This window comes from Elephantulus edwardii, unplaced genomic scaffold (genome assembly GCF_000299155.1).
Source record: "Elephantulus edwardii isolate Elephantulus edwardi_28Jun2011 unplaced genomic scaffold, EleEdw1.0 scaffold00007, whole genome shotgun sequence".
Classification (NCBI taxonomy): Eukaryota; Metazoa; Chordata; class Mammalia; order Macroscelidea; family Macroscelididae; genus Elephantulus; species Elephantulus edwardii.
Window position 1 is genome coordinate 36,628,099 of NW_006399757.1, and position 20,221 is coordinate 36,648,319.

The 20,221-nt window shown below is 36.5% G+C and overlaps 1 protein-coding gene across 3 annotated transcripts in view; it reads left to right on the forward strand.

Annotated features, from left to right (window-relative positions):
* Positions 1-20,221, forward strand: part of EXOC6 (exocyst complex component 6) — a 254,131-nt gene that overhangs the window by 120,081 nt on the left and 113,829 nt on the right. For all 3 annotated transcript variants that reach the window (XM_006880347.1, XM_006880346.1, XM_006880348.1), the window contains 3 exons: positions 1,189-1,298; positions 9,652-9,763; positions 10,314-10,448. In XM_006880347.1, coding sequence (XP_006880409.1) covers positions 1,189-1,298; positions 9,652-9,763; positions 10,314-10,448 — 357 coding nt within the window. The remainder of the gene's footprint in view (positions 1-1,188; positions 1,299-9,651; positions 9,764-10,313; positions 10,449-20,221) is intronic.

The following is a 20,221-nucleotide window of genomic DNA, read 5'->3' on the forward strand; positions in this document are numbered from 1 at the left end:
TTGTGAACAAAGCGGCAATAAACATGGGTGTGCATCATTAAGGACTTTAAGTCTCACTTTTTGCAAACAAAGTTGTGTCATTTGCATCTCTAGAGAAGAGAAAAAAGAGAGGAAAAGAAAGTTTAGGCTAGAATCCCAATGCATATATAAAAAATTTTGACTTGGCTAGAAGAAGAGCTTTTGGAGCAGTAGGACACCAATCTGGGGTTCTGATACCAGGAAAAGAGAAAGCATATATAAGGAGCAAGAAGAAGCTAGCTGTGTCATGCACTTTAGAGGAATCAAGGTAACGTAAGAGCAGGAAAAATTCACTGAATTTTATTACTAGGAAGCCATTGGTGACTTTTATGAGATTTCTTGTACATATTACCAGGTTGCCGTGAATGTCAAATGTGAAAAAATTTCATGAAGTATAGATGAAGGACTTCTAAAAGTCTTGGATGTAGGTTATCTTCTGAAAATTGAGAATTTTCAAATGCCTGTTTTCTAATAAAGCAGTTTAACCAAGAAATGTATTGAACCATTGATTTGTATTGATTTATCTTGAATCATTGATCAAACCAGTGTTTGATAGTCTGTTTAAATATAATTGATAGTATAGTGATCATACTAGTGTTTCACAGTATATTGGTCAAAAGCTACTACGAAGTATCTTAAGAATGATAGAATGAGCCAAATACTTTCTTGATTTGGCATTAACCCTACAGTGAAAGTGGAGGAGAGGAAATTCTAGAATTACTCTACTTTGTATCATTCTAGACACTTCACTTTCTGATTTGCCATTTCTGACAAGTGGTTTAGGGATGGGTCCGTGTAGTAGTATATTGATGACTCTGAGCCAGGCTGCTGGCTGATGTTTTTGCCTGGCCACCGTAACTATTGTATTTTGGATCAAAAAAGCAGACAGACATCTCCTGCAGGAGCCTCATAGTCATAACACAGGTGTGTGCATATATGCTGTCTCTGCTCATTAGAAGGCTGATGTTATGATTGAAGAAACAGGTAATTGTCATTTTCTTCAGAAATATCTTAGTTTCTGTAGAATGTAGAGCTATTCAGTAGGCTCTGTGATGCAGGTATTTGCTGTCAATTCAAATTTAAAATCACTGTAGTTTGTAAAATATTTTTACATTATTAAAATGGTTTTTCTGAAAATTTAAAAAATAATATAACTCTTTCTTTGTACAGCAATCTTTCCCAAAGAAATTTCCCATGTCTCAGTCAGTGCCTCATATTTACATGCAAGTTAAAGAATTTATTTATGCCAGCCTTAAGTTTTCTGAGTCGCTTCACCGCAGGTAAGTTTACTAATAAGAAAGACATTTTTCTTTTTATTTTTTTAAAAATTCATTCATCGTTGCACATTTTGTCCCTCCCTTTCCTTTCTCCCTTTCCCTGTCCACTTTGCATTGCCCTTTTTGTTCTGGATTGTTGTTATACAAATAATGGCTAATCATATATTCCTTTTAAACAGTTCTTTCCCTCATCTGTTCCAATGCAGTGTTCATTATCGATCCACTCTTTTTGTATTCTGTCGCCAACCCCTCATGTCAATCCAGTGTTATGCAGGATTTGCCCTTATGTGACTGAAATATTTCATGTAGCATAGTATCTTTCAAGCTCACCCATGTTATGTAATGATTTATGCGTTCGTTGTTTTTCAGTGCGTTTCAATTCATTGTGTGAATGTACCATCATTTTTTTTATCCATTTGTTTGTTGATGGGTATTTGGATTGCTTCCATCTCTTTGCTATTATGAATAATGCAGCAGTAAACATTGGTGTTCATAGATTGGTTTTAGTCACAGTTCTGATTTCTTTAAGGTATATTCCCAGTAGTGGAACTCCTGGGTTAAATGGTATTTATATTTCCAACTTTTTGAGAAAGCGCTAGACTGCTTTCTATAGTGGTTATACAAAGAAACACCAACTCCCTACAGGCTATGCCACCAGAACTCTTAATTCTTTAGTTCAAATCAGTATTTTCTTGATTGTTTCACATTTTTTTTATAGCTAATATGTTTTAATCAGCTCTCAAAGAAGGCTTACACTTTGTTGTTGTTGTTAAGGCTGTTCTATCAATTCCTTTTTTAAAAAAATATACCACTGACTTGTTGAAAATACAGTATTCTTAATAGTTTTATTTTGGTTTTTCCCAAATGCTCATTCACTCTCTTTGCTATTGAGTCGGGACAGACTTACCCTCCAGTGGTTTTCAGAGGATATAAATTGCATGGGAGATTACCCATCGTGTTTTTTTTCCTTCCTTCTTTTAAATTCAAATCACCATGAGTGTCACTTTCAGGTTAACAGTGCAACTCTCTCTGAACAACACCAGGTTTGAAATAATGACTCCTACAGAAGCAGTAGAATAAAGAAAGATCATTGTAACGAACTGGATCATAGTCAGTAATGGAGCGCAGAAGCTGTCAATGGCTGTAGCCAACTTGATTTTATAGGCAAGTGAATACCATTTGCCTCATGTATTTAATGTAATACCCAACTTTATGGATAGAAGAAATGCAGTATTATTCTGATTTTGTTGATAGGTAACTGAGGCTTACAGGTTATATTATTTATACAGAGTGGCCTAACCATATTAGTTACAAGAGCTCAGATGTAGAAGCAGGTCCTATATCATTGTCAGAGCCACAAGGCCTCATTTATAAGGAGAGATCAGGGAAAGCCTTAATCTGTATACTGCACATCATTCTGTCTACTTAGATGGAGATTTATTCCATGTTGTTGTTGTTGTTGAGTACTGTAGAGTTGGAATCAACCCATATCTGACCCTCCGGTGGGTTTTTTGAGGACACTGCCCATCCTTCTCCCGCAGAGCAGCTGGTGGCCTTGAACCACATTCCCTTGGGATTGCAGCTCAGTTTCTTGCCACTAGGCCACCAGAGCTCCCTTATACCGTATTAGGATAACGATACCATATTATACAATAGTAACTGAACTAAATAATGAAAAATATACCATATTATAGTTACATGGTATATTTCTGACTATGAGAACTTTCTGAAAGAGTGTTGGTACTGGTTTTCATAGTGACGACCTCTCTGGAACTCATCCTTCCAAATTTGTGCGCTGAATAACATGCAATGCTCTTCTTCAGTGAGGAACTCAAGCCACAAAATATTATGAAGGCATTATTGTTTTCAAGTAGAAAAACAGAACAATGAGTTGTATCCTTTTACTTTATTTTATTTGCATCTCTTTTTGTAAAGGACTCCAAATCTATTTTATATTTAAATAGTACAAATAAATGGAAAAAGAAATGTTTGTCACAGGGTAAAGGAATATCTGATTGTAAGGGTTACATGGCTGTTTGCTTGTGAATATGGATTTTTTTTGTCTTTTTTATTTTTCCCTTTCATTTTTCTTGTGTGAATAGAGATTCTTAAAGAGTCTTTAATTTCTGCTCATGACTGATATTAGTGAGGCAGGAAGGTGGGGTGGGCAGGGAGAAGGGTGCAACAATGAATGAATGGAATTCCAAAATCTCTGTAGATGTTCACTGAAATGAAAAATAAATAAAGATTTTAAAAAAAGATACACATAAAAAAAGATCAAAAACAGAAATGAGGCTGGAAATAAAACGATCAAATTTTGTATGTCTAATGATTCTTTTCAACTGCAAATGCCTTTTTGAAAAACATGAATGACGACTTCCACAGAGACCTCACCTTGTGGACTACACGGGGTCAAATTGACTACATCTGGGGAAGGAATCGTTGAAGAAGCTCAATATGAGCAGTCAGAACTAGGCCAGTTCGGACATCGGTTCCAACCGTCAATTACTCATGTGCCAGTTTAAATTGAGGCTAAAGAAAATTAAGTCCATGAAAACCAAAGTGTGATCTTGAGTCTATTCCACCTGAATTTAAAAATGACCTTCATAGTAAGTTTGAAACATTGAACACGAGTGATCAAAGACCAGAGGAGTTGTGGAATGACATCAAGGATTTCATCCATGAAGAGGGCAAAAGGTCATCACAAAGACAGAGGAAAAAGAAAAAACTGAAATGGATGCCAGAAAAGACCTGAAAATTGCACTAGAGCATTGAGAAGCCAAAACAAAGGGAAGAGATGCTAAAGTAAAAGAGCTGAACAGAAGATTTCAAAGGACAGTTTGAGAAGACAAAGCAAAGTGTTGTAAGGAAATGAGCAGGTAGCTAGAATGAAAAAAAAAATTAGGAAGAACTCACTCAACATCAGAAAACTGAAAAAAGAAATTTAAGCCTCACCTCGCAATATTGATGGATGCCATGAGCAATATGTTGAATGATCCAGGAAGCATCAAAAGAAGATGGAGGGAATACAGTCACTGTACCAAAAAGAAATCACACTGAAAAATTTCAGAAAGTACCTTATGAACAAGAGCCAGTAGCAACAAAAGAGAAAGTTGAAGCTTCATTGATGGCAAAAAAATAAGGCCCCAGGAATCTCTGGGATATAAATTGACAAGTTTCAGCTGACACATGCAACCCTGGATGCGCTCACCAGTCTGTGCCAGGAAATTTGGAGATCAGCTTCCTGGCCAGCTGATGGGAAGAGTTCCCTATTTGTTCCCATTCCCAAGAAAGGTGATGTGGAAACTATAAAACAATATCATTAATATCACATGCAAGCAAAATACTGCTGAAGATTGTTAACAGCTAGCTAGAAAAGTACATAGATAGGGAACTGCCAGAAGTTCAAGTAGAATTTAGAAGAGGCTGTGACACCAGGGATATCATTAATGGCGTCACTTGGATCCTGACTAAAAGAATACCAGAAGCATATCTATTTGTGCTTTATTGACTATGGAAAGACATTTGACAGTATTGATCACAAGTTATTCCAGACATTCAGAAGAATGAGAATCCCAGAACACCTAATTGTGCCCATACAAAACCTGTACATAGACCAATAGGCTGTTGGGTAAACAGAGCAAGAGAATACTGTTGTTGTTATGTGCCGTTGAGTCGCCCCCAAATACACATAGTTTTAAATTAAGAAAGGATTATAGCCTCTCTCCATATCTATTCAATCTATATGTTGAACAAATTATTCGCAAAGCTAGATTCTATGGGGGAAAAAGTGGTGTCAGGATCAGAGGAAGACCTATCAATAAACCTGCATTACACAGATTACACAACTTGTTGAAATTGAGGAGGACTTGAATCACTTGCTGCAGAAGATCAAAGAGTGCAGCCTTCGATATGAATTGCATTTCAGCATCAAAACAAAAATTTTCACCACTGGACGAATAGGCAACATCATGATAGATGGAGAAAAGATTGAACTTGTCAATAATTTCAACTTACTTGGATCCACAGTTAACACCTGCGGTACCAGCAGTCAGGAAATCAGGAGACGTATTGCCCTGAGAAAGTCTGCAGTCAGGTACTACTCTGAATTATTGAGGAGCAGTGATGTCAGTTTGAGGACTAAGGAACATCAACTTCAGGTTTACAGTCATTTTCATCACTTACTACGCATCTGAGAGCTGGACAATGACTAAGGACCACAAAAGAACTGATGCATTAGGGCTGTGCGGTTGGAGAAGAGTGCTGAATAACCTGTGGACTGCTAAAAAAAGAAATCCAAACAGATAAGTCTGGGAGAAGATGCAATCAGAGTGCTCCTTTAAGGCAAAACCGACAAAGCTTTATCTCACATACTAGGTTACTAGGATAATTCCAGTTATGTCAGAAGAAAAAGAGGACTTGCCAATCATCCTCCTTTTCCTAGAATAGTAGGATGCATGACTTAAGGATGCTATTGATTGATGTGTTATCATAGGGTGGCTGTGACTCATAGTTGACTTGATGGCACCGAACAGTAGCAACAGCAACATGGATAGATTAGAAAGAATTTTCTTTTTGGATGTTTGATGCTAAATAAACCGGGTGCTCTACTGATGCACATTCGCTGAGAAGTCTTACTGAGGAAAAGAAGATATTGAGAGAGAACATTGGCTTCAGATCTACCAGAATTAGGGTTAGCAGAATTGGAAAGGGCATCTCTGTTAAAAGGAACACATTAAGTACTATTGAGGAATATTTGTGTTTCATCAAATACATTTTGCTCTATTTATATTTTAAATATACATATGAACTAGCAAATATTTGTACTTAAAATGAGCCAGAAAAAAAAAGAAATAATGTTATAATTTGTGTTTCCCAAAAATATTTGTTGTCAGCCCTCACCTCCATTGTGTAATGGTGAGTACTCTGAACTCAGCAATGTAAACTAAAATCTCATTGGAACCTTAGTTTCTAGTTCAAATGGAAGATGTTTTAAGGAACCCTGATGGTATAATAGTAGATTGCTCAGCTGCTAACCAGAAGGTCAGTGGTTTGAACCTGCAAGCCCTTCTCAGGAGAAAGGTGGAACCTTACACTATATCCACGAATAAAGTAGATCATTACAGAAGATAAATTTAGGAAAACTTAGTCATAATCAGACACTGTGAAGGAATGAGTTGCCAGGCATAGGGATTCAACACCGTAGTCTAGGGGGACACCAAGCTCAATTGGCATGACATAGTCCACAGGGACAGTGTTCTACATTCTGCTTTTGTCAATGTGTCTGGGATCTTCGAAGCTTATGAGCTGCCATCTGAAGTACAACTATTGATCACTTCCTGTCTGGAACAAGGAATTAAAAAAAAAAAAATCAAGGATTCATGCTAAATTTTGCCCAGAGGACAAGTAGACTCTGTGAACCCTTGCCTCCACAATCTTGAGATGTGAAGAACTAAAAATGAATATATTAGGGAGCTCTGGTGACCTAGTGGTAGAGAGTTGTGCTGCCAGCCCAGAAGTACATGGTTTGAATCCACCAGATGCTCCACAAGAAAAATATGGGCAATCAACTCCTAAAACATCCACTGGAGGATATTGGTTAAGACTCCATGGTACCCAACAACAACTGACCTATTTGAAAGGGATCACAATAGGATGTCCTTTATAGCATGGGAGAAGAATTGAAACGTAACTAAAAAAAAAAAATCATAAAAAGCAAACCAGATTTACTAGTGTGATAGAAACCGGAGGACCCTCTGAGATTGTGTCCCTTAGCCGCCATTCTGGCCTGTAACTGAACTTGCCTTCACACAACTGCTTTCAACCAGGCAAAAGGCCAATGAAGCGAGCAGTCATACCAGAGAGGTATAGTCACTTCAGTTAACAAGGGCAACATTTGCTCGATGTTAAAGCACAGAAGGCAGGAAGAGGGGCAGTGGAAATGATCGATTATAGGGAAGAAGTGAGAAGAGTGCTAGTACATAGTACACTGAGGGATTGTACTCAGTGTCACAAAACAGTATGTATGTGAAATAATTTTCACCCAAATCTCAGCATTTTTTTTAAGATGAAATGCTGCTGGGCAGTTCATTGGTTTTTGCTTCTATAGAGACAGTGATTATAATCCTATTTGAGAGGAAATTTGCATTTTTGTTAATGAGGCAAGATTAGTGTAGGACATATTTTGAGTCTGTATTTTGCATGAGATAAAAGAACAGAAAAAGAGAGTTGCCAAGATTTATGACAATGGCCTAGGAGCAGTTCAAAGAGGCAAAAACCTTTTGCCTGAGCTGAATTATATTCCCCTTGTATTTGGCCTTTTCACTTCCTAAAACTGAGAGAATAAATTTGTTGTGGTGTGTCTGTTACATTTCTAATATATTTTGTTATTTATTACTGTTATTGCAGCACTAGATAGATAAGGCTTATACTAAAGATTTCAACATACGTCTAAAGCAGTGGTTCTCACCTGAGTGACTTTACCTCCAGGGTATATTTTGCAATATTCAAAGACAGTTTTTTAAATGGCTACTGTAATTTATTTATTTTAAAATAAATCAATAAGCTTCCTGATGTTACTAGCAAAGTATTAGTATAATACTAGTATTATGTATGGTTCAGAACCAAAATAAGAGTGTGTCAGGAATGTATCTTTTTTTTTTTTTTTTAGGAATGTATCCTTTTTACATACTTTTCTTTTAAAAAAAATGTACAACAATGAATGAATGGAAATCCAACTTTTCTGTAAACTTTAGTTACTATCTCAATTAAAAAAGACATTAAAAGAATTTTTTTCTTAATAAGAACTTGGCACGAAATGGAAATGTTCCTGGCTTCTAGTAGATAAAGGCCAGAGATACTCTTAAACAACTTATAATGCATGAGCTAGCCCCACTACAAAAGAGTTGTCTTGCCTAAAATGGCAATGGTGTTGAAGTTGAGAAGCTCTGGTTTCAAAGATAACTGTTTTGGAAGAGTAACAGTGTCAGTCTGGAGACTAAGGTGCACCTGATACAGGCCATGATCTTTGCAGTTACTTACTATGCATCAGAAAGCTGGACAATGACTAGGGATGATAGGAGAATTGATGCCTTTGAGCTTTCATGCTGGAGAAGAGTGTTGAATATATTATGAACTGCAAGCAGAACAAACAGGTTCGTCCTAGAGAGGGTGAGACCAGGCTGCTACTTGGAAGCAAGGATTCTGAGGCTTCATCTGACATACATACTTTTGACATGTTGCAAGGCGGGACCAGTACTTGGAGAAGGACATCATGCTTAGGATGGTGGAGGGACAGCACAGGAGAGGAAAACCCTCTATGATGAGATGTGTTGATTCAGTGACTGGAGTAATGGGGGTAGGTGTGCTGGAGACAATAAGATTGGCAAGGGATAGAGCAGGGTTTAGGGCTGTTGTTGCAGGTGACTCAATGGGCACATAACAACAATTAAGCTATTTCCAAGAAATTTGTATTTAAATGTAGGGATTAGTGGTTGGAACAATTAGTCTAGCATCATGAAGTCTTATTTGTTGATTGCACTAAAAAAAATAACATTAATGTAATTGCATTTATTTCTTTGATCCTCTTTTAAAATGAACTTAAGTGGAAGTAGCTTGTTGTTGATGTTACATGCCTTCCAGTAACTCCAACTCACAAATTACAACAGAATGAGATCACCTGTCCTCAGTCTTAGTTTCTGTGAACCCCTAATTGCACTGTGTCACTCCGTGTCATAGAGGGTCTCCTTCTCATGACGCTCCACTTTCCCAAGTGTCATGTCTGCTGGTTGTATTAAAGTAGATAACATAGTTATAATAAAAAGAAGTGTGGTAATGAATTATAGCCTTTTCAGTTTGTATTTTAGAAGTAATTTTAGCTCCAGTTGCTTATAAAATGTCTTTGATAATGACTGTTTTATGGTGGAGTTATAATTTAAGAGTACTTTGATTTCTTATTCTAAGTATTTTATAGGGAGCTCTAGTGACCTAGTAGTAAGGAGTTGCACTACCAATCCCAAGGCAGGCATTTCACATCCACCAGGTGCTCTGTGGGAGAAAGATGGGAATTGTTGATTGAGAGTCTGAGGAAGTGAACAACAACAAACAAACATCCTGTGGTTTTTCTATGTTAAACGAATGCATTTTAACTATAAATTATCTTTTTTAAAAAATGTCATTTTGGTGAAATTAAATCTGATTGTCATATGATTTCATAAACTGGTTATGTTTCCGTATTTAAAGATGCAAAGGAATGACTTAGAGCAAATTGTTTTAGTAAATTGCATTAAATATTGTTTAAGATGCTAACTGAACTCCTCTGTTGTGGAAACTTACTGATGCTGATCTCCATTTTCAGCTCAACAGAAATAGATGATATGCTTAGAAAATCAACAAATCTGCTGCTGACCAGAACTTTGAGTAGCTGTTTATTGAACCTTATCAGAAAACCTCACATAGGTTTGACAGAGGTAGGTTTAAAAGATACTTTGACACTGATTCAAACAATTATTATAAATTAAATTATTGTTGAATATATCTTGTAAATCGGCCTTTAAAAATTTTATTTGTATAAGCAAATTTACTTTAAAATAAAAGCATCAATATAAATTCAAGAAATCTGGGGAAAGGAGTTTATATGGGTTACTAGATAAAGATGTTAGAATATAAATATACATTTAGATCTTTGCCAAACTTTACATAAAAAGTGAAACTCCTCATTTGTTTTGTTTGTTTGTTTTTAATGTTTGGGTTTTTTTTTAAACTTGGCAAATATATAAAATTTGAAAAGGTATTTTGAAAACATTTTATTTGTAGCAGTTAGGTCTTTTGTTTCTTTTTCCTTTTGAAGTGTTAGCGATGAGAATCAGTATCTGCAGCAGACATAAAATTAGTTGGCTCTTCGGAAGTTATAATTATATCTTAATCAGATATCACTGAAAGCAGAAATCCTATTTTTAAGAATTAAATGACATTTTGTGCTATGGACTGCATTTTATTGGCTATATTTCTGTTTTCTAGCTAGTGCAAATCATCATAAACACAACACATCTAGAACAAGCTTGCAAATACCTTGAAGACTTTATAACTAATATTACAAATATTTCTCAAGAAACTGTTCATACTACAAGACTTTATGGACTTTCTACTTTTAAGGTATGTGAAAAGCTAACCTAAAGTTTTTCTTTAAATGACTATATAAGAACTCTTTTTAAAATTAAAGACAGTTTTTTATAGTGTAATTGATGTAATTCTACTCTTCGTACAACTCTGAGACCATGTAATCAGTTTCCCAAGGTCATAAACCAGAGTGATCTGCAGAGCCCTGGTGGATTGGAACCACCAGATACATGTGGCCTTTGGGTTAGCAGCTCAGCTCCCCACAAATTATGCCATTGGAGTTCCCTGTCTTATTTCTAAGAATTGGAGGTTATTCTTAACCATAATGCTAACATTGCAAATATCTTACTAAAATGGAGAAGGATAGGGCACATTGGTTTAATTGAATCTACTGGTGTCTCTTAATTCAAGAATTACTTTAAATCTAATACATACTTATGTATGTAAATTAAAATGCTTGCTGAAACTGAAGAGGGCCTGGAGCGTTTTCCACAGAGAGTCAAGGAATGTAGTCTGTAATGTGGATTGAAGCTCAACATCACGTAAACAAAGATTCTCACCACTGGACCAGTTGGAACCGTTATGATAGATATCTAAGAGATTGTTAACAGTTTTAACTTGCTTGGTTCCACTGTCAGCACTCTTGGCACCAGCAGTCAGGAAATCAAAAGATAAATTGCATCCAGAAAATCTGCTTATTTACTAGAAAAGAGTAGTATGGTTCTCGAGGACAGATATTCTGGAGTTATACTGCTTTGTGACCCTGGACAAGTTCTTGAATTATAATGATTCCTGGTTTCTTCATCTATGTGATTAAAATAACAACATAGCAATTTCCTTACAACTTAAGTGGTAAGAAACTGTGCTGCAATCCCAAAGGCACATGTTTCAAATCCGCTAGGTACTCTGCGTGAGAAGGATGGACAGTCTTCTCCCATGTATTTTACTGCCTCTGAAAACCCACTGGAGAGTCAGCGATGGGTCAAATCTGACTAAATGGTACCTAAAAACAATAACAAAGGAGATACTTAGTGTAATATGCTTGTGCGTCTTCTAATGCTCTGAGCATTCTTTTAGAAACTGAGGATGCAAAAATGTATGCCTGTTGTCAAGAAGCTCATTGGAGAACCCTCACCCCCAATATACAGTCAAGAGTATGGTATGATAAGTGCTATAACATAGTGGAGACTGTTGGTATTTGATGTTCATATATCCAACAACAGACACATGTTTATTCTTAGCTTTTGCATTAGATTCACACAATCTCTAACCTTCATTCCTCCTGCAGTTTTTCTGTCAAGGAGCACTCATGGTTTAGTGATTAAAGAATTTGATTGATCACCCATCAGCTGCTTCACAGGACAAAGATGAGACAGTCAACTTTCAAGAAGTGTTACAGCTTTGGAAACCCTGTGGTCAATTCTCTGTCCTACAGATTGTCACTGGGTCAGAATCAACTTGCTGGTAGTGGGCTTTGGATTTGGTCTTTCTATGTTTGTGTTACTCATACTCTCAGGGAGAGAATTAGTAAGACTTAGAATCATAAGCATATTTAACAGTTGATACTAAATTTAATAGGCTTGCTCCCTTTCTGACTAAAATATTACCTCAACATTGATGTACCTAGAAATCCACAAGCAGTTTTCTTTTCAATTATAAGTGAAAGGATGCTCTTAAATTAGGGAATCTGAAGAATTTATATTTTAAGCTGCAATTTGAGAGGCAATACTTAGCTATGTTAGCTATTTTATGATGCCAGTGGTCTTCTAAGTTATAAATATTTCATTGAAACCACAATATCAATAGCATACTCCTTGTTGAATTTCCTCAGAAATCAAGTTTAATCTCTAAATAGAGTAGAATTGTCTTTGCGGTTTTTTTCTGTTTTCACAGAGAACTCAGGAAGCCTTTTTCTGTTTTATGATAGAGAAGCAAGAGCTGTTTTGAGCTCACTATTTGAAGGTCAAGTATTCTTCAATCTCACTTTTTATTCTCTTTCAAGAGGAATTTATCTTGGATTGTGATATGAGGAAGCACTTCAACAGAGAGAATTGTTAAATAAGTATTAAAGAGAATTATTGAGAGATGTGGAGAAATTTCCATTCATAATGAGTCTGTTACCTGTTTTGCAGAGGTGATTGAAGTACAGTCTTGATTACAGACATTAGCTGGATTGCTTAGATAACCTCTTAGCCTAATTATTTTCAGTCCAGTGACCCTACAAAATACATTCCTATTTAGCTGCTTAATGATTATGGAAATAAGCACTTACATGAACTTCTTACTCCTGCACCTATTTACCCTTCTAGAAACCAATATGAACAAAGGTCCTAATCTTATGTATGTTTACTTTATCAGATATAGGCTATCTTATTAACTTGTCTTCCACTTTACTAAACCTGTGATACAGAGGTATAGTAAGTGACTCTTTCCCTTAAGTAATACTTCAGCCTCCTGAAATGAACTCATCTACACTAGAAGTTATTTAACACTTAAGTTAAGACTTTTCCTAACTGAAGAAATTCTGTGCAGGTAGAAGTGGTCAATGGAAACATTGTTTTCTCTTTTTTTAAAGTGTTGTATTTCAGGCAACAAGTTTTCAAATAATTCATGTTCTTTGGGGTTTTTTTTGACATTTTAATGATAAAATATATACAGCATTTAATTTACCATTTTCGTAATTTTCAAGTGTCCAGTTCAGTAGCATTAATCACATTTATGGTGTAGTGTAACTTGTTGCTTGTTGTAATTAGTTGTTGTAAATTTCTTCATGTTTCCAAAACTTACCATCACTCCATTGGAAACTTTGTACTCATGAAGCAATAATTTCCCACTCCTCTAGTCATGGTGGTGTAAGTCTTTATCTGTTGTACTCTTAACAAAAGAAGATGGCAATGTAGACCCACCAACTGCTTCACAAGAGAAAGAGGCAGTCTCTCTTGTTAAGTTTTACCACCATGGACACCTCATGAAAGATCAGTTTTAACTCAGTGACAGTGGGTTTCTGGACCCCTGGCAGTCAGGAAATTAAAAGTTTAGTTGCATCTGCTGTCAGGGACCTCTACAGGTTGCTAAAGAGCAAAGATGTCAGTCTAGAGTCTGAAGTGTACCTGTTGCAGGCCAGTGTCTTCTCAGTTACTTGCTATGCATCTGAGAATTGGACAGTGACTAAAGATGGCAGAATTGAAGCCTTTAAGGTATGATGCTGGAGAAGAGTATTGAACATACCATCGACTGCCAAGAGAACAACCAGATTTGGTAAAACCAAGTTACTCCTTGAAAGGAAGGATTTAGAAGCTTCATCTCATTTATTTTGGGTATGCTGTCAGGAGAGGCCAGTCCTTGGAGAACATCATACTTGGAAAGTTAAAGGGTGAGCACAGGACAGGAAAACCCTGGATGAGATGTATGGACACAGTTATTAGGATAATGGGGTCACATATGTCAGAGACAGTGAGGTTGACTCTGAATAGGGAAAGATTCAAAGATTCAGAGCCGTTGTTCCTAAGATTGCTGTCATAGTTGACTCCACAGACATAACAATAAATAGCCTACGTTAACAGTTTACTTTCTGCCTATATGTTTGTCTAGTCTAGATCCTTCATATAGATAGAATTATATAATGTTTGTCTTTTTGTGTGTTATTTCACTTAGCATAATCTCATATTTCATTATGTTAGCATGTACTAGAACATCATTTCAATTTGTGATTAAAAATAATATTAATTGTGTGCAAATACCACATTTCCCTCATCTTTTCTTGGACATTTGAGTTATTTCCTTTTGCCAGTAGTGAATAGTTCTTCAGTTATGATAATTCTGTCTTTTAACTTTTTTTAGGAATCATCAAATTGTTTTTCACAGTTGTTATTCCATTTTACATTCCATGAAGTGTTTCCTTTTTCCACATACTTGCCAACACTAATTATTACAAGTGGACATATCCATATAACTGTGTGGTCAAGAAATAAAGTATTATTTTCTTTCTCTCATTTCATTGTCATTGAGTCAGAACAAACCCATAGTTGACCCTCCAATGGATTTCTGGAGTCTGTAAGTCGTATAGGAGGAGATTGCCTTTCTTTCTCCCATGAAGCAGCGGGTGGAATTGAACTGTGTGCCTTTGAATTAGCAGAACACCTCCCAGCTGACCATACCACCAGAGCTCCTTAAATGTGTTACATGTTTTTGTCATATACCATTCAGTCCAAACAGGCTCATAGCTGATCCTCCAGCAAATTTCCATAGGCAGTAAATTGCATGCGAGGAAATTGCTCATCTTTTTTTAACTGAGCAGCTAGTCGACTGGACCTGCATGCCTTTGGATTGGCAGCACAACTCCTTACCACTAAGCCACCAGCACTTAAAAGTGTTTTTGTTTGCCATTGAGTCAGATATGACCCACAGCTGACCCTCCAGTGGGTTTTCAGAGGCAGTTAAATGCACAAGAGGAGATTGTTCATCCTTCTCTCCAGGAGCAGCTGGTGGATTCAAACCACGTGCCTTTGGAATTGCAACATAGCTTCTTACCACTAGGTCACCAGAGCTAAAAGTGTTATTAGTATAAAGATTAAGGTGCACCAGATCCAAGCCATGGTATATTCAGTTACTTCATATACATGTGAAAGTTGGACAAAGAGTAAGAAAGACCAAAGAAGAATTGATGCTTTTGAATTATGGTGTTGATGAAGAATATTGAGAGTACCATGAACTGCCAAAAGAAAAACAGGTCTATATGTTGGCAGAAATGTAGCCAAAGTGCTCCTTAGAGGCAAAGATGGTGAGACTTTGTCTCATATACTTTGAGCTTGTTGCTAGGATGGGCCAGTCCCTGGAGAAGAACATCATGCTTGGTCAGAGAAAGAGAGGAAAGTCCTCAAGGAGATAAATAGGGTTTAAGCACAGCAGAGATTTTGAGGATGGCCTAAAGTTGGGCAAGAGTTTTAGTTTGCATATAGAATTGCTGTGTGTTCATCTATCAAATTGTGCAGCCCTCTGATTAACACTCCCCCCCCCAACCTCACTCCTCTGCTTCCACCCCTCACCTTGGGTCCTTGCACTCATTCTACAATAATGGTTTTATACCATATTTGTCCTTGTGGGTCTGAGTTAGTTCACTCAGCATAATGCCCTCCAGGCCCTCCCAAGTTAGGTAGTAATTTACAAAATCATTGCTCCTGTGTGCTGCATAGTATTCCACTGTATGAATGTATCACAACTTCTCAATCTATTAGTTTGTGGTTAGACATCTGGGCTGTTTCCATGTCCTTGCGATGATGAATAATGCTGATGTGAACATCGGAGTACAATTCTCCCTTTGAGCTTCTGTTCTCATTTTCTTGTCTCCCTAGTCTTTTCTCTCTTCTTCTTCTTTTTTGGTTTTTGACTGGACGTGTTACCACTGAATAGCTGACATGTTATTTACTGTATCAGTAAAATAGAATATATTTTATTTATAGTAGTAAAGACATAAATTTAGTGACTGTAGTATAAAGCTAAAAAAGCATTACAAATGGAAAGTTTTAACATTTCTCATTTTAATTGTAATTGTTATTTTTATATGTATAAGTTTATTATTTCTTTGTCAGAACACTTGCATTGTTTTTTTGACTGATTATATTTCAACTTTGCTTGTAACTTTTATGCTCTTAGTGAAATGATGCTTTGTAAAATTTCTTGTTTTGTGTATAAAACTTTTTTTTAATGGCCGTATAGATGACATTTCTTTCGTCATCCTGTTTTATCATCTCTTCTCAGTTTGCCCCTTAGAGAAGAATGCAATAGTTTTATGTTTGTAGCTGATTTAATATATACAAATGGCATTAAATCTTAAGAAGTAGATCAGAAAATACTGAAAAGCGAAAGAAGAGCAGGCAACAAATACATAATGAATAGAATGAATCATTAGGCTGTCTGTGTATAAGTAAGCAGAAATGAAAATGGAAAAAGGAGAGAGAGAAAAACAAAAACATCTTTCAAATTTTTGTATAAAGAAGAATAATGTCAACAATATTTATGGATGGCTTTAAGCTCAATGATAAAGTACTCGGCTTTCTGTAATTTGTCATCAGTAATCAGTTCATTATAGCAAGTGCCACTTATAAAGATGGTGGAAAGCAAAAAGAGAATGGGAAGGAAATGGATGAAGAGTGCTTTAAAAAGCTATTTATATCACATAATTTGCAAACCTGATGACAAACAACCTAGATTACTTAAGGAGTGGCAGATGCTACTACACAGCCACTAGCCATTATTTTTGAGATATAAAAGCTAAAAGTGTGGAAAGTAAAGAAAACATAGCTATCCATTTGCTTTTTGGACTTTCACTGAGAATTTATTTGATGATACCCACCAATAATAAGAGCAATACCTTTTAAAAAGAAACAGGATATAATCTGTCATTTGAAAACTAGAGAAGTATCTTGATTACAATCACCTACAGCAGTCCCAGATAATACAAAACAGAATTTTGAATTTTTCTAGACTCTAGATGCAGGCTTACAATCTGTAACAATCCTTTCTTGCCTGTTGCTGTAAGTGGGGTATAGTAAGCAGGTAGCTCTTACAGAGATTTTGGTTTTCCTAGGATATTTGGGACACGGCCACTTTGACATGAAGCAAAAATGAAATTTTTGTTTTGTCAAAATAAAGTTATGATTGTGTTTCAAAAGACATTTCTATAAAGGAAATAGTAATTGCTTAGTTTCCATGCAAAGTAATTGCCATTTCTGATTTGGAGGCAAGGTGGAATGCATTAAATATTGAAGGGAAGAAATGTTTCTGTATTGTGCTGAGTACTTTAGGAAAACTGATTCTTAGATGCTAGGATTTTAGTATGGGATAAGGAGATAAATTTGATCCTGTAGACATACTTGATTTGGGTTTCCAGTACTTCTATTTTTTTTTTTTAATTTGAACACCTTTAGGTGGTACTTTTCAGTACACTGTAATTACCCTCAAATTACTCTACTTTCCACATTAATTCATTTCGCCTCCCTGAAATCTTAAAGGCATTGTGTATTTACTTCACTTTGGAGCTTTGCTTGGATTGTAATCAGAATGTATGTGGGAAGAAACGAACTAGAATAAAATTAGACACAGATAATAGGAAGCTAACGGTACATTTGGAGTTCTAGAACCTAAAATATTCAGAGAAAGGAATATAAAATTGGATTTTATTAAAATCATGTGTTGTCTACCTGTATTTTAAGTATATATTCTGGAATAAAAGAAAATTCATTCTAGAAGCAGATAATAGCGAGTTCCTTTACTTAATTTGCCAACTTCAACTTCTTTATCTCTTACCTAGGCCATGTTTTCTCAGTGATCTGGTGATGCTTCTTCAGCTTGCATTATCTAGCTTGGATTACCTTAAGTTCTTGAAATTTCTTGCCTAATTAGAGCTTCTGTAGTAACTTGGGAAGGGTGTATGCCTGGGATGTGTCCCATCTCCATAGCTTTTCAATCTATATGCAGAACTGATTATCAGGGAGGCTGGACTCTTATGAGGAGGAATGTGGCATTAGGATTGGAGGAAGACTCATCAACAATCTGCGTTAAGCAGATGGCACAACCCTGCTTGCTGAAACTGAGGAGGACCTGAAGTGCTTGATGCAGAAGGTCTCAAGGATTGTAGCCTTCAATATGGATTGAAGCTCAAAATAAAAAAATACAAAGATTCTTACCACTGGGCCGATTGGCAGCATCATGATAGATGGTGAAGAGATTGCGATTGGTAACAGCTTTAGTTTGCTTGGCTCCATGATCAACACTCTTGGTACCAGCAGCCAGGAAATTTAAAAGACGAATTGTATTGACAAAGTCTGCTGTCAGAGATCTCTACAAAGTATTGAAGAGCAACGATGTCGGTCTGGAGACTAAGTTGCGCCTGATCCAAGCTATAGTCTTTGCAATTACTTACTATGCATCAGAAAGCTGGACAATGACTAGGGATGATACAAGGATTATTGATGCCTTAGAGCTGTGGTGTTGGGGAGTGGTATTGAATGTAACATGGACTGCTAGGAGAACAAACAGTTTCGTCCTAGAGAGGGCGAGACCAAGCTACTCCTTGGAGGCAAGGAGTCGGAAGATTCATCTGACATACTTGGGACATGTTGCAAGGAGGCACCAGTCCTCGTAGAGGAATGTCGTGTTTGAGAGGGTGGAGGGACAGCACAAGAAAGGAAAACCCTCAACGATGAAAGCTGTTTCTGTTCGAAAGCATCTTCAGAGGAACAGAAAGGATGAGGATGCTAAATTCTGTCTGATCTTGATTGAGAGCCAAATTCACAGATGGGCTCAGCACTATAAGACAAAGTCCTTCCCCCCATTTGGAAATACGAATCATCCAAAGCCTTTGCCCTAGTTGCATAATTTGTCTTATGTACTTGAGCAATAACATCATTGTTTAACTAAAAAAAAAATGCAATAAAGCATTGATAAGCCAAAACAAAGGGAAGAGATCTGAAGTAAAAGAGATGAACAGAAGATTTCAAGGGAAGCTTAGAAAGACAAGGCAAAGTATTATAATGGAATGTGCAAAGAGCTGGAGTGAGAGAAGAAGAAATTAAGAACTTGCTCAGCATTTCTGAAGTTGAACTAAAAACCAGATTCAAGCCTTGAGTTGCAATACTGAGAGCTACTATAGGGAAAACCTTGAATGATCCAGGAAGAATAAAAAAAAGATGAAGAGAATAAACAGAGTCACAATTATTGAATAAGTGATAGAATGTAAGATAATGTCATAAAATAATAAAACATTTTGCTTGATTTTAAATTACTGTATTGAAAAATTATATAAAAGGTAGCTGTTTTACCAAATAAGCATCAGCAAGCAAGCAACTCCTGTTATTTTTTAAATTGATTTTTATATATAACAGTAAAACAACTTTGATTGTCACATTGATACAGAAAACATTAAAGGAAGTTGTTAGTGTTTTTAGGTGCCATAGAGTCAGTTTTTACTTCGGAAATTTAGAAATTTCTGACCCTGTGTACAACAGAACAAAACTCTGCCTTATCCTGCACCATCCTCACAATTACTGCTGGTTTTGAGGCCCCGCCCCTTTAAAATATTTATTCATTATATGAGGAAGATCATTTGGGAGGCTCGACTTGATGAAGAGAAATGTGGCATTAAGGTTGGAGAAAGACTCATCAACAACCTGCATTGTGCAGATGACACAACCTTGTTTACTAAAAGGAGAAGTGTGGCATTAAGGTTGGAGGAAGACTCATCAACAACATGCATTGTGCAGATGACACAACCTTGTTTACTAAAACTGAGGAGGGCCTGAAGCATTTGCTGCAGAGGGTCAAGTACTGTAGTTTGCAGTATGGATTGAAGCTCAGCATCAAGAAAACGAAGTTCTCATCAAGAAAACGAAATTCTCACACTTGGCCACTTGGCAACATCATGATAGATGGAGAAGAGATTGAGATTGTTAACAATTTCAGCTTGCTTGGTTCCACAGTTAATACTCTTGGCAACAGCAGTCAAGAAATCAAAAGGCAAGTTGCATTATGAAAATCAGCTGTCAGGAACCTCTCAAGAGTGCTACAGAGCAATAACGTCAGGCTAGAGACTAAGGTGTGCCTGATCCAAGCCATGGGCTACACAATTACTTGTTATGCATCAAAGAGCTAGAGAGTGATCAAAGATGATGATGCCTTTGAGTTGTGGTGATGGAGAAGAGTATTGAACATGCCAAGAGAATAAATCAGTCTGTCTGAGAAAGGGTGAGAAAAGCTGCTCCTTGGAGATGACGATTTTTGGGCTTCATCTCACATACTTTGAGCATGTTTCC